At 48.5% G+C, this 12,407-nt stretch overlaps 2 protein-coding genes across 7 annotated transcripts in view; one reads left to right on the top strand and one right to left on the bottom strand.

Annotated features, from left to right (window-relative positions):
- Positions 1 to 2,995, bottom strand: part of CCND3 (cyclin D3) — a 95,122-nt gene extending 92,127 nt beyond the window's left edge. Inside the window, exon 1 of one of the 2 annotated variants that reach the window (XM_055571426.1) lies at positions 2,782 to 2,995. The gene's annotated coding sequence lies outside the window, so the exon portion shown is untranslated. The remainder of the gene's footprint in view (positions 1 to 2,781) is intronic. The other variant, XM_055571425.1, reaches the window with a different exon arrangement.
- Positions 2,996 to 4,170: 1,175 nt separating this feature from the next.
- Positions 4,171 to 12,407, top strand: part of TAF8 (TATA-box binding protein associated factor 8) — a 29,230-nt gene continuing 20,993 nt past the window's right edge. For 4 of the 5 annotated variants that reach the window (XM_055571411.1, XM_055571409.1, XM_055571410.1 and 1 more), the window contains exons 1-5: positions 4,171 to 4,237; positions 5,025 to 5,181; positions 7,938 to 8,036; positions 8,333 to 8,395; positions 9,387 to 9,511. In XM_055571411.1, the coding sequence (XP_055427386.1) occupies positions 4,193 to 4,237; positions 5,025 to 5,181; positions 7,938 to 8,036; positions 8,333 to 8,395; positions 9,387 to 9,511 (489 nt within the window). In that variant the 5' untranslated portion in view covers positions 4,171 to 4,192. The remainder of the gene's footprint in view (positions 4,238 to 5,024; positions 5,182 to 7,937; positions 8,037 to 8,332; positions 8,396 to 9,386; positions 9,512 to 12,407) is intronic. The other variant, XM_055571412.1, reaches the window with a different exon arrangement.

Genomic DNA, 12,407 nt, shown 5'->3' with positions numbered 1-12,407 from the left:
CTTGGCAGGGGCCCCAGAACTTTCCTCACCCCCAGCCCTCCCTAAACTTCCTCTTGTGGTTTCAAGAGTACAACCTGTTCTCAAGCAAAAGAACGGCGCCTGGGGCAGTGGGCTGGGGCATGCCAAGGCTTCCATCACACCCCACCCTACAGGAGGAGGAGGGGGTGTGTGTGCAGAGGAGCTGCCTGGAGGTCCACACAGTTCTGATCTTCACATCCTGCTTACCTGTGATGGAGGTGTAACCACCATCTACCCTCAACTCCCAGCATCAACACCCATCCCCCCCTACTCCCCCCGCTCAGACACTGGAGCTAGTCTGACTACAGGCAGAGAGGGACAGCCTCTGGGCCTCCCCAGATTTGTTTAGAGGCCTCCTGTGAGAAATCTAGTTCCAGAAAGATAATGGAAAAACAGTGGGAATCCATGGAGCCTCTGCCCTGTGGCCTGGCTGGCATCATGGGTAAGTCCCAGTCCGCCTAGAGGGACGCATCTCAGATGTGCAGATGCAGTTTTTGGGACGCACCTCTGGGATCCAGCAGCTGTGAGGAAGAAAGGTGCGTATCTTAAGATTGCTTAAGGTCACTCCCTGACCATCTTCCTGACTCAGCTACCAAGTTGGGGTCCAGAATATGAAGGTTTCTGCTCTTCTTAAAGATTCCCAACAAAAGAAGTGTCTTGGTTTCCTATCTCCCTAGATTCTGGCACATTACCTCCATGCATCTTTCCTGCATCAAACCTTGGTTTATTCCTCTTTGTGAGTGAGGCTTACTCAGGAGAACACACACACACACACACACACACACACACACACAGTCATTACGAAGGGATACAAGCTCTGTGTAGTCCCCACAACTCTGATCCAGGCCTGCTGGGGATCCCTGTAAATAGCACCTGCACCCACTCAGCTAACAAATTGCTCTCCTCTGCATCATTTGAGATACAGGACCACAGACTCCCTTTGGGAAATTCCTAAGCCCCTGGCTTAAGGGCGCATTCCATGTGGTCAGTCAAGGAGGTGGGCTTGCCCAATGGTTAAGAACAGGGCCTCCCAAGTCAAGTAACCTGGGTTTAAATCCCAACCCTGTCCTCTGGAAAATTATCTCCCCCAGACCTGAATTTCCTCATCTGTAAGATGGGATATCCCATGGACAGAGGCGCCTGGCGGGCTACAGTCCATGGGGCCGCAAAAAAGTTGGATATGACTTAGCGAGTAAACAACAAAGATAGAGATAATACTAGTGTTCACCTCACAGGACTGTTGGGAGGATTAAAGGAGACATTACACCTAAAACATCTGGAAGAGTACCTGACAGTGCTATATAAGCCTTAGCTAGTATTCTGAACCCTGAGGGAAGGAAATGGGAAAGAGAAGGCACTTGGGACCACAGAGGTCATGGTCTCAAAGACTGGGCAGAGACTGGGATCTTGGTGGAATCCTCAGAGATGCTTTTGATCCTGAATTCCAGGGGAGTAGAAGCTCTGACTTGTTTGCCATTATGTCCCCACTATTTAGCCTGTGCAGATAGTGTGGTCTCAGCAGACAGCTGAATGAATTCATAAATTGTTGTGTCAGCCATCTCTCAAGTGAGCCTGGGAATTGAAAATGCAGAAGCAGCGGCAGGAAAACAATGGCAGATCCACTTCTTTTCACTCACGTCTAGTGCCAAGGAGAACTGAGCTGGGGGCTTAGATTTGTTACAGGAAACAGTCTTTGCATCCAGGGGTGGGGGGTGGGTACCCCAGCATTGTGTGGACTGTTATATCACCCCTGGGGTGGACTCTCCCTGCTGCACCTACTTGGGAATTTCTGGGGTCCTGGGAATGAGCCCAGACACATGCCTTTCCCAGAACCCATCCTGTTCATTCCTATCTCTTCTTCGTGTCTAGACAGCAGGGTTAAAGAGAGCAGCAGCTGTTTCTGTGTCCCCATTTCCCTATGCCCAACACCTCAGCAGGGTTCAGTCCAGCTCTGTAGAATAAGTAAGTTGCCCACGAAGACCCCACAACTTTTCTGCCTGCTGACTTTCCATCATTGAGAACCCAACTTAAATGTCTTCTTCTCTCTGAAGCCTTCCCAGCCACCCCAACTTGGCAGCTTGTCTCTGTTGTTCTATGACTCAGGCGAGATCACGGTGGATGAATAACACCATTGTACCCTCAGCATCCCAGCCAAATCCCAGACACACAGTAGGTGCTCAATGTTTGCAGATGAATACATTAAGGCTCCCTCAGTAACAGCAACCAATGTCTTCAGTTATTCCTCTTGTTGACACAGTAAAAGACACAGAAGAGGCTAGAGCCATCACTTGTGGATAGATGCCATCTACCCATCAGACACCAGAGAGACCACCACTGCGAGACCCCTCTTTCTGGTCCTGTCCTCCAGCCTGCTTCCCCGGCCCTGGCTGGCAGGAGGACCCCAAGGCTCCCTGCCCACCCTAGTTCTGCCCTCCCTCCGCCTCCCAGCCCATCTCTGAGGTATGCAGAACGACAACAGACAGCCCAGTGACCTCACTGGGCTTCCAGTTCAGCTTGGAGGGGGACTGTGCGGACACAGAGAAAGCGGAGACATTTGGGGGGCTTCTCTGCCCTTCAGCCACGTGCAACTCAGACAGAAAGTGAGTTGAGCTTTGAGAGACAACGGGAGGCGATGAGACGCGGTGACCTCTTTAACCACCGCCCCCCATCCCCGATCCCCCGCCAGTCTCAGCTTGGAGGTTCCAGGAAAGCGGGGTGTCGCTGACACCCATCTATCTCGGTTTCTCCAGCCCTCAAGCCTACCTTCTCGGCAGGTGAGCCCCCCGGAGCATCGACCGTGGCCGCACACACTCTCTCCCGCCGCCTCTGGCTTCTGTCTGGGGAGGTGTGTGTGTGGGGGGGTCGCCACCCCCAGCCTCGGGGAGGGGCGTGCACCCCTCCCCCAGGCGCCCAAACAGAACCAGCCTCCGCCGCCGCAGACGCGGCGTGTTTACAAAGTCGGCGCCTCGCCGCCAATCCCGAGTTTAAAGCTGGGCAGGAAGTGGGGAAGAGGGGGCGGGGGAGACAAAGGGGCTGGGTGCTCCGCTCTGCGAAGGTTTGGGCCCCGACTCCTCCCGGCGGCTCGCGGGGCGCCGCGACCCTGACCCTCAGACCCCGCCCCACGCGTCCCACGCTCCCCAGGTGAGGGGGTGATGGGGGTGCCCCCCAGGCACAGGTGCTCCCGGCGGGCAGGCGCGGCGCAGGTTTCCAGACATCGGCCTCTGAGCATTTTCCACTCATCCGTTCGCCACGCAGGAAATAAACAACATTAGGCGTTGTTTCTTGACCTCTTACTCTACGTCTGCACAGTCATAGACCCTTCGTCTGTATTAGCTCACCCCCAATCCCCATCCATCTCATCCCATCCTAGTTTTACAAGAGAGGAAACTGAGGCACAGTGAAGTCAGGCAATGTATCCGAAGACCCAGAGCTGGCGAGTTCTGAGGTTCAAATCCAACCTCTGCGTCCTGCCAGACACTCGCAAACGGGGCGGTGCACGGAAGACCCTCCCCCCCAATCCTGAGGAGGCTGACCCGCGAGCGAACCACAGAAAACCACAGGCACCGCGTGGACGCAACGGCCTGGGAGGGAGACGGGCCAGCGACGGCCTCCAGCCAGCAGCGCCTTCAGGCTCGCCCGCAAACACCTGCAGATTCACACAGGCGAGAGGGCAGCGTGATGCACCGGAACACCGGAACTGGGTGGCTGTGAAGCTCTAGTTCCAAGTGGGGCTCCTGGGACCCCAGCACAAAACAGGGTTTCCCTTCAGATTTCCCGCTCAGGAGAATCACCTGGATACTTAAGAATACAGATTCCCAGGCCCCTCTCCTAGAGAGCAAATCATGGGGACCCGGCGGGATCCCGCACAACCATCCAGGAAAGTTCGGAGCGTCCCAGAGATGTGCTTTTCATGAAAAAGCGATTTCATTTAAAAACAGGTGTGAAACCTTGGGCTCATTTTCCGGGGCAAACTTCCGGGTCTCACTGAACCCACCGCTCACAAAAGGTCACGTGAGCCGGGGTGGGGGTGGGGGAGGTCACCTTGCGGACCTCGCAGGGCCTCGGAAAGCTCCGCGGGGCGCGCGTCGCCCCGCCCCCTGGCTCCCGCCCCTCCCCGCCCCTTAACTACAAGTCCCGTCGTGCCCCGCACTCGCGCACATTACGCCAGGGCAAGATGGCCGACGCGGCGGCCACTGCCGGGGCTGCGGGCTCCGGAACGGTAAGGGCGGGAGGCGGGCGCGGGGCCGGAGCCGAGAGAGTCGGAGCATTCGGCAACTTTCCCCCTACCCGGGCTACGAGCCCATACCCAGAAACCCAGCCCCACCCTGAACCCTGCGTGGAGGAGGGTCTTTCAGGCCATACGTGACTCCCCATCTCCCCCCCCCCCCCCGCCATTCTCGAGACTTGGCAGCGGCCTCCGGAGTCGGTGGGCCTGTTTACTGATTGGCCCGTTCTTTGTTGGGGGGGGAGGGGTTGGGAACCCGGAACAGCTCCTGATTGGTCCAGTGAGGCCGTTTTCGCCTTCTTATTGGCTCGCTAAAGTTGGGAGGGATTCCCATTTCAAAATAATTTAGGTTTCCTACTTTTTCTGTCGTCTTCTCAGCATCATGTGTTGTTTGTTGCTTTGACTCTCCTCGTTGGTGAAATGGTGTGGAGATGGGAAGAACGAGAGCGAGAGATCACTTTTTTTCTGGGAGATGGGCACGAGTTCCAATCCCATCATGCATGTTTTTTCAGCTATATATTCTGAAAATCTGCTAAAATAGAAAAAACAGCCGCTTTGTGTTATGGAATTGTTAACTGTTAGGTAGGCAGAAAGTTTGTCTCCGAATTTAGAGCCCCTAGGATGCTCAGTTACTGTTCATTTGGCCAAGAGCTATAAATCCAAAGTACCTATAAGTATTTAGCAAAAGAACCTTTGCTTGCCAGTGACAGTATGTGAGCTCTAATTGCATCATTGTCCAGTGAATAAAAATGTTCTCTGTTTCTGGGCTGCTGATTCACAGAGATCAGGAAGTAAACAGTCCACTAACCCTGCTGATAACTACCATCTGGCCCGGAGGCGAACCCTGCAAGTGGTTGTGAGCTCCCTGCTGACAGAGGCAGGGTTTGAGAGTGCTGAGAAAGCATCTGTGGAAACATTGACAGAGATGCTGCAGAGCTGTAAGTACCGGGAAACGATAGGAAACAGTAGGCCTTCTTCCAGTCAAACATCTGTTCTGTGTCCTGCATCATCATAGTGTTGAAAAGGTTTAAGAAAAGGAAGGACATTGTTAAGTGATTAACAGGCTTTAGAATAAGATAGACCTGGGTGTAAGTTCTCACTCTGCCACTTAATAGCTTGGGTCAACCACTAAACTTCCTGAACCTCAATTTCCTTATTTGTGAAAAGGGGTAATAATTTGCACATTTTGGACTTTTGAGTATAAGTGAGATATATATGTAAAACAGTCAAAGCTGAAAATGTAAGCCCTCAATGACTTGTAGGTGGTGTTATTATTACTGTTGGTTCTCTATGCTCAAAGAATTTACACTTTTATTGGAGAGTCAGGATTAAGTCCCATGAAATAGATGCCACACATTATATAATCAAATGCTATATTATGTGATACAAAGAGTGAGGGAGGATAAGTTTTAGAAAATGGAAAAAAAACCCACCACTGCTTTTAAAAGGAAGTATCTTAAGATTTAGGAGCCTGGAATGGTCTCACACAGGGTTGTGCGTAATCAGTGTATTTCCCTCTTTGGGCCTTGGGTAGGGAAGGAAAGGATGAGATGAGGGATGGGGCATTAAGGTGTTTTGGGAGGAATCAGCCCTGTGAATGGAAGTGAGAGAAAGGTTTAGGCAGAGAGGGAAAAGTTCAAACAAAGAATTGGGCAGCTCAGCAGGGAACCCTGGAGGGATTATTGCCCATCAGAGTTTCTGACATCAGGCCCCCAAAGCCCTGCCTTTGTAGTCTTGATCAGTCATGGATGTGGGCTGCTCCAGGAAGGGTGTGATCTGGGGTGAGATGACTCTGCAGCTGATGTTTGGGACTTCAAAATACCAAATGTTTTCCTAAAGCAGCTATCTCAAACTCCTTTAGATTCTTAAATATTGAGGGTCCTAAGGAATTTTGTATACATTGGTTTTTTTTTTATATAACATTCTCTTTTTTTTTTTTTCATTAAGCTCTTTTGGAGGCGGGGGCTGCTCTAGGTCTTTGTTGCTGCGTGCAGGCTTCCTGCAGATGCAGCGAGCAGGGGCTACTCGAGTTGCCGTGCACAGGCTTCTAATTGCAGTGGCCTCTCTTGTTGCAGAGCACAGGCCCCCGGGTGCATGGGCTTCAGTCGTTGCAGAGTGTGGACTCGGTAGCTGTGGTACATGGACTTACTTGCCCTGCGGCATGTGGAGTTTTCCTAGACCAGGGATTGAACTTGTATCCCCTGCATTGGCAGGTGGATTCTTAACCACTGGACCACGAGGGAAATATCAACATGGGCTTTATATAGAGAGATTTTGCCACATTAGAAAATGAAATTGAGAACATCCTAAAACATAAGGATGCACACGGACACATTCCATTAGCCAGCAGAGCCATGATGTCATCACAGGTGACACAGCCTCTGGAAAACATGACAGAGTGAGAGTAGAAAAAGTCAAAGAATGTCTCATTTTATTATGAAAATACTTAAGTCCACAGGCTTTTTGTGTTTGTGTAAAATGGAGCACAATTTCAGAATTTTCCCGAAACTGCTCATCCACCTCTGAAGCCCATTCATGGAGCCTAGCTTCCTGTTTCCCCTTTCCCCTGAGGGACTTCAGAGTGACTGAAAAAGAGCTTTCAGCTTCAGGTAAAAGAAAAAAAACCTGACACCCAAATAATAAGACCTTTCTTTATTTATTTTTTTGATGGTCAATATACATACCATAAAATTACCATTTTAATTACTTTTAAGCATTCAATAGTGTTAAATATAGTCACAGTGGTGTCAGCCATCAGCACTGTCCGTTTTCAGAACTTTACTTTTTCATGGTTCTGAACAGTAACTCTGTATCCATGAACAACAGCCCCCCATCCCTCCTTCTTCCCAGCTCCTGGTAACCTCTAATCTAATTTTTGTCCCTATGGATTTTCTTTTTTTCTATATACCTCATGTAAGTGGAATCTTAAAATGTTTGACTGGTTGGCTTATTTCACTTAGCATGATGTTTTCGAAGTTCATTCATGGGCTTCTCTGGTGGTCCAGTGGTTAAGAATCTGCCTTGCAATGCAGGGAACACAGGTTCAATCCCTGGTTCAAGAAGATTCCACATACCGTGGAGCTCTAGAGCACGTGCTCCACAATAAGACAAGCCACCACAGTGAGAAGCCTGTGCTCCACAAGGGAGAGCAGCCCCCGCTCTCTGCAACTAAAGAAAGCCTCTGGGCAGCAACAAAGACCCAGCACAGCCAACAATTTAAAAATTAATAAGTAAATAAATATTTTATAAAAACACAGGAAACCTAGATGGGAGGGAGTTTGGAGGAGAATAGATACATGTATATTATGACTGAGTCCCTTTGCTGTCTACCTGAAACTGTCACAATATTGTTAATTGCATTGGCTATACCCCAATATAAAATATAAAGTTAAGAAAAAAACCAAAAAGTTCATTCATGTATCTTATATCAGAACGCCATTCCTTTTGAAGGCTGAGTAATACTCCATTAAAGGTATAGACCACATTTTCTGGATCCGTTCCTCTGTGGATGGGCGTTGGGTTGTCTCTCCCTTTTGGCTGCTGTGAACATGCAGATGCAAGTACCTGTTTGAGTCCCTGTTTTCCTTTCACTTGGGTATATACCTAAGAGTGGAGTTGCTGGCTCATATGATCGTTCTGTGTTTAACCATTTGGGAACTGAGAACAAGACTTTCTGCTTTTGATCCTTCCTTAGACATTTCAGAAATTGGAAGGAGTGCCAAGTCTTACTGTGAGCACACAGCCAGGACCCAGCCCACACTGTCAGATATTGTGGTCACCCTTGTTGAGATGGGTGAGTACATCTCCAGTTTCCATTTCTTCGGTGCAGCTGAGTTGGGAACATGAGAGAGAGAGAGGAGTCCCCAGGAGGCAGGCCGGTCTGCTAAATGTCCTTGAATCTCCTCGTGAGTTATCACAAGAGAGTTCCTCTGAACCCCTGTAAGAGACCTCTTAACTCCTTTGGGGGACTCTGTTGGAGCTTCCTTTGAGTGGCAGCAAAGTCGGGAGTTTAAATTATTTCACAGCAGCATTACTTCCCCTTCCATGTTTAGTGGCCTAGGCAGTGATTTTTGTTTTCCTGTTTCTTAGGTTTCAATGTGGACACTCTCCCTGCATATGCAAAACGGTCTCAGAGGATGGTCATCACCGCCCGTAAGTGACTGTGAACCAAGATATCCGGTAGTGCTCAATTAATGCTGGTGGAGTGAAGTAGTTGAATAGGGCAGGGACTGGTATGTAGCTACTGCCTCACTGCAGGCTCCTTTCCATTATTTGGGGCTACCTACAGTGTAATCTTGATTTGGGCTGATGGAATTAGGTTGTGAAATTCACTCACCACAAAGGCAAACCATCTCGATGCTACTTGAGAAATATGAGAGTTCTTGTTCCTGCTTAGATCAAGAGTCAGTAAACTATGGGTACTGTGGCCCACCACCTATTTTTGTAAATAAACCTTTGTGGGTACACAGCCACATTTACTTATTACCTATAGTTGCTTTCTTGCTGTAATGGCAGGGTTCAGTAGTTGTGACAGACTGCATGACTTGCGAAACCTAAAATACTTACTTTTTGTCCCTTTATACAAAAAGTTTGATGATCTCTGCCTTCGATACACTGAGCACCATAAACTGAGTTGGAGTAACTAGTTTGGATTTATGGAACCTGGCAAGAATACTAGTTTTTTTTTGTTTCATCACTCTTTTCAGGCTGGCATCTTTTTAGGAATATCTCTCAAGGCAGCAGTGGAAGGTGCCGTTTTTAATCCCCTCCTCACTTAACTTTCCCTGGCTCAGTGTTTGTCTTTGTCACCTGGGTTCTTGAAAAGAGCGAGCAGCCCTCCTAACTTGCTTAGCTCCTCAGGCCTCTCGTTTACCCAGTTAACTTGTCACAGCCACCAACTCACCTACCTGAGAGGCACGCGGGCAGATTATTGTACGTGGGAATGTCACCCCAGGTTAAGCAGAGGTTGGGGGCAGGAGTACCCTTTCAGGTCCTCAAGCCATTGAATGCCTTTTATTGGTAGAAGTACAAAGTGCCTGTTGCATAGAACACTGAGGTCCAGCGTTTATTTTGAGAAAAGGAGGGTTGGGTTAGAGACGCAAGACCTCTGGTGGAAGAGTAACCAGTCGTGACTCTGTTGCAGCTCCGGTGACCAATCAGCCGGTGACCCCCAAGGCCCTCACTGCAGGACAGAACCGACCCCACCCGCCACACATCCCCAGCCATTTCCCTGAGTTTCCCGACCCCCACACCTACATCAAAACTCCGGTGAGTGACCAGCCATGCTAGAGGCTGTGACTGATGCAAAAGCAGACTCAATTCTACCTGGCTGTCAGACTGGAGTCCATAAGTTGATCGGTAACAGGGTAGTTCAGGACTCAGAATGTCTCTCCTCCAAAATGTCTCCCAATTTGGCTATCTTCTGCACTTTGCTGGCAAAAATAGAGTTAACGAAGAAATTGAAGCTGGCACAATTTTGCCTCTCCCATCCAGACACAAAAGTCAGTTCGGTTGCTCAGTTGTGTCTGATTCTTTGTAACCTCATGGACTGCAGCACACCAGGCTTTCCTGTCCATCACTAATTCCCGGAGCTTGCTCAAACTTAGGTCCATCAAGTTGGTGATGCCAACCATCTCAACCTCTGTCATCCCTTTCTCCCCTCCGGCTTCAATCTTTCCCAGCATCAGGGTCTTTTCCACTGAGTCAGTTCTTCGCATCAGGTGGCCAAAGGACTGGAGTTTCAGCATCAGTCTTTCCAATGAATATTCAGGACTGATTTCCTTTACAATGGACTGGTTGGATCTCCTTGCAGGCCAAGGGACTCTCTCAAGAGTCTTCTCCAACACCATAGTTCAAAAGCATCAATTCTTTGGCACTCAGCTTTCTTAATAGTCCAACTCTCACATCCATACATGACTACTGGAAAAACCATAGGTTTGACTAGACGGACTTTTGTCAGCAAAGTAATGTCTCTGCTTTTTAGTATGCTGTCTATGGTGGTCATAGTGCTTCTTCCAAGGAGCAACTGTCTTTTAATTTCATGGCTGCAGTCACCATCTGCAGTGATTTTGGAACCCAAGGAAATAAAGTCTTGTTTTCATTGTTTCCACATCAGTTTGCCATGAAGTGATGGACTGGATGCCATGATCTTAGTTTTCTGAATGTTGAGTTCTGAGCCAACTTTTTCACTCCCCTCTTACACTTTCATCAAGAGGCTCTTTAGTTCTTGTTCACTTTCTGCCATAAGAGTGGTGTCATCTGCATATCTGAGGTTATTGATATTTCTTCCAGCAATCTTGATTCTAGCTTGTGCTTCTTCCAGCCCGGCATTTCACATGATGTACTCTTCATATAAGTTAAAGAAACAGGGTGATAATATACAGCCTTGACATGCTCCTTTCCCAATTTGGAACCAGTTTTTTGTTCCATGTCTGGTTCTAACTATTGCTTCTTGACCTGCATACAGATTTCTCAGGAAGCAGGTCAGGTGGTCTGCTATTCCCGTCTCTTGAAGCATTTTCCACAGTTTGTTGTGATCCACACAGTCAAAGGCTTTGGTGTAGTCAATAAAGCAGAAGTAGATGTTTTTCTAGAACTCTTACTTTTTCGATGACCCAACAGATGTTGACAATTTGATCTCTGATTCTTCTGCCTTTTCTAAATCCGGCTTGAATATCTGGAATTTCACAGTTCACATACTGTTGAAGCCTGGCTTGGAGAATTTTGAGCATTACTTTGCTAGCATATGAGATGAGTGCAATTGGGCAATAGTTTGAACATTCTTTGGCATTGCCTTTCTTTGGGATTGGAATGAAAACTGACCTTTTCCAGGCCTGTGTCCACTGCCAAGTTTTCCAGATTTGCTGGCATATTGAGTGTAGCACTTTCACAGCATCGTCTTTTAGGATTTGAAATAGCTCAACTGGAATTCCATCATCTCCACCAGCTTTGTTCATAGCAATGCTTGCTAAGGTCCACTTGACTTCGCATTCCAGGATGTCTGGCTCTAGGTGGGGGATCATACCACTGTGGTTATCTGGGTCATGAAGATGGTTCTGGTTCTTCTGTGTATTCTTGCCATCACTTGTTAATATCCTCTAGATACAAAAGTACCTAGCCACATAAAGAAAAGACCTATTCCACAAAACATTGATAGTAATTCTTGGTTAGAGTGTAGCCAAGTGTTGTTTTGTGTATGCTTTTCTGGGTTTTCCAAATTTTCCATAATAGGTAAGAGTTATTTTTGAAATCAGGGTAAAAGTTACTTAAAACATACTTGGTGGGACTTCCTTGGTGGTCCAGTGGTTAAGACCACTGTTCCACTGCAGGGGCATGAATTTGATCCCAGGTCGGGGAACTAAGATCCTGCATCCCATGTGGCACAGCCCCCCCCCAAAAAAAGCTTGGTAATATGAAATGTAACTTATCATAGGAGAAAGCAGTGGCAACCCACTCCAGTACTCTTGCATGGAAAATCCCATGGACGGAGGAGCCTGGTAGGCTGTAGTCCATAGGGTTGCTAAAAGTCGGACACGACTGAGCAACTTCACTTTCACTTTTCACTTTCATGCATTGGAGAAGGAAATGGCAACCCACTCCAGTGTTCTTGCCTGGAGAATCCCAAGGATGGGGGAGCCTGGTGGGCTGCTGTCTCTGGGATCGCACAGAGTCAGACATGACTGAAACAACTTAGCAGCAGCAGAAGCAGTAACTCATCATAACTGTGAGCTTTGGGTCTATATGGGACAAGTCTAGTTTTCCTGTGTGGTTTGATATGTCTTAATTTGCCTTCTAGCAATTTCTCCTTCCCTTGGAAGGCACATGGTGGCCAGGAGTCTCCAGAAGCTGTTCTACTCACTTCCTGTGTCCCCGTGTCCTGATGTAGATATGGCCACCATGCAGGGTTAGAGCAAGTCATCCAGGAGATTTTTCCACACCTCAAGATACGGGGGGAAAGGAGCAAGTGGTCACCCACCACTGCAACACAGACATTGCCCTTGACCAGTGGTTTCTCTATGAGTGTCCTAGGGCTGCTGTAACAAAGTGCCACAAAGTAGGAGGCTTGGAACAACAGAAATGCATTGTCTTACAGTTCCAGAGGCCAGAAGTTCAAAATCAGGGTGTCAGCAGGCTCCCTCTGAAATCTCTTCTCAGCCCCTGGTGG

Source organism: Bubalus kerabau, chromosome 3, assembly GCF_029407905.1.
Source record: "Bubalus kerabau isolate K-KA32 ecotype Philippines breed swamp buffalo chromosome 3, PCC_UOA_SB_1v2, whole genome shotgun sequence".
Classification (NCBI taxonomy): Eukaryota; Metazoa; Chordata; class Mammalia; order Artiodactyla; family Bovidae; genus Bubalus; species Bubalus kerabau.
Note: the sequence above shows the minus strand (reverse complement) of the source record. Positions and strands in the feature narration are given on the sequence as shown.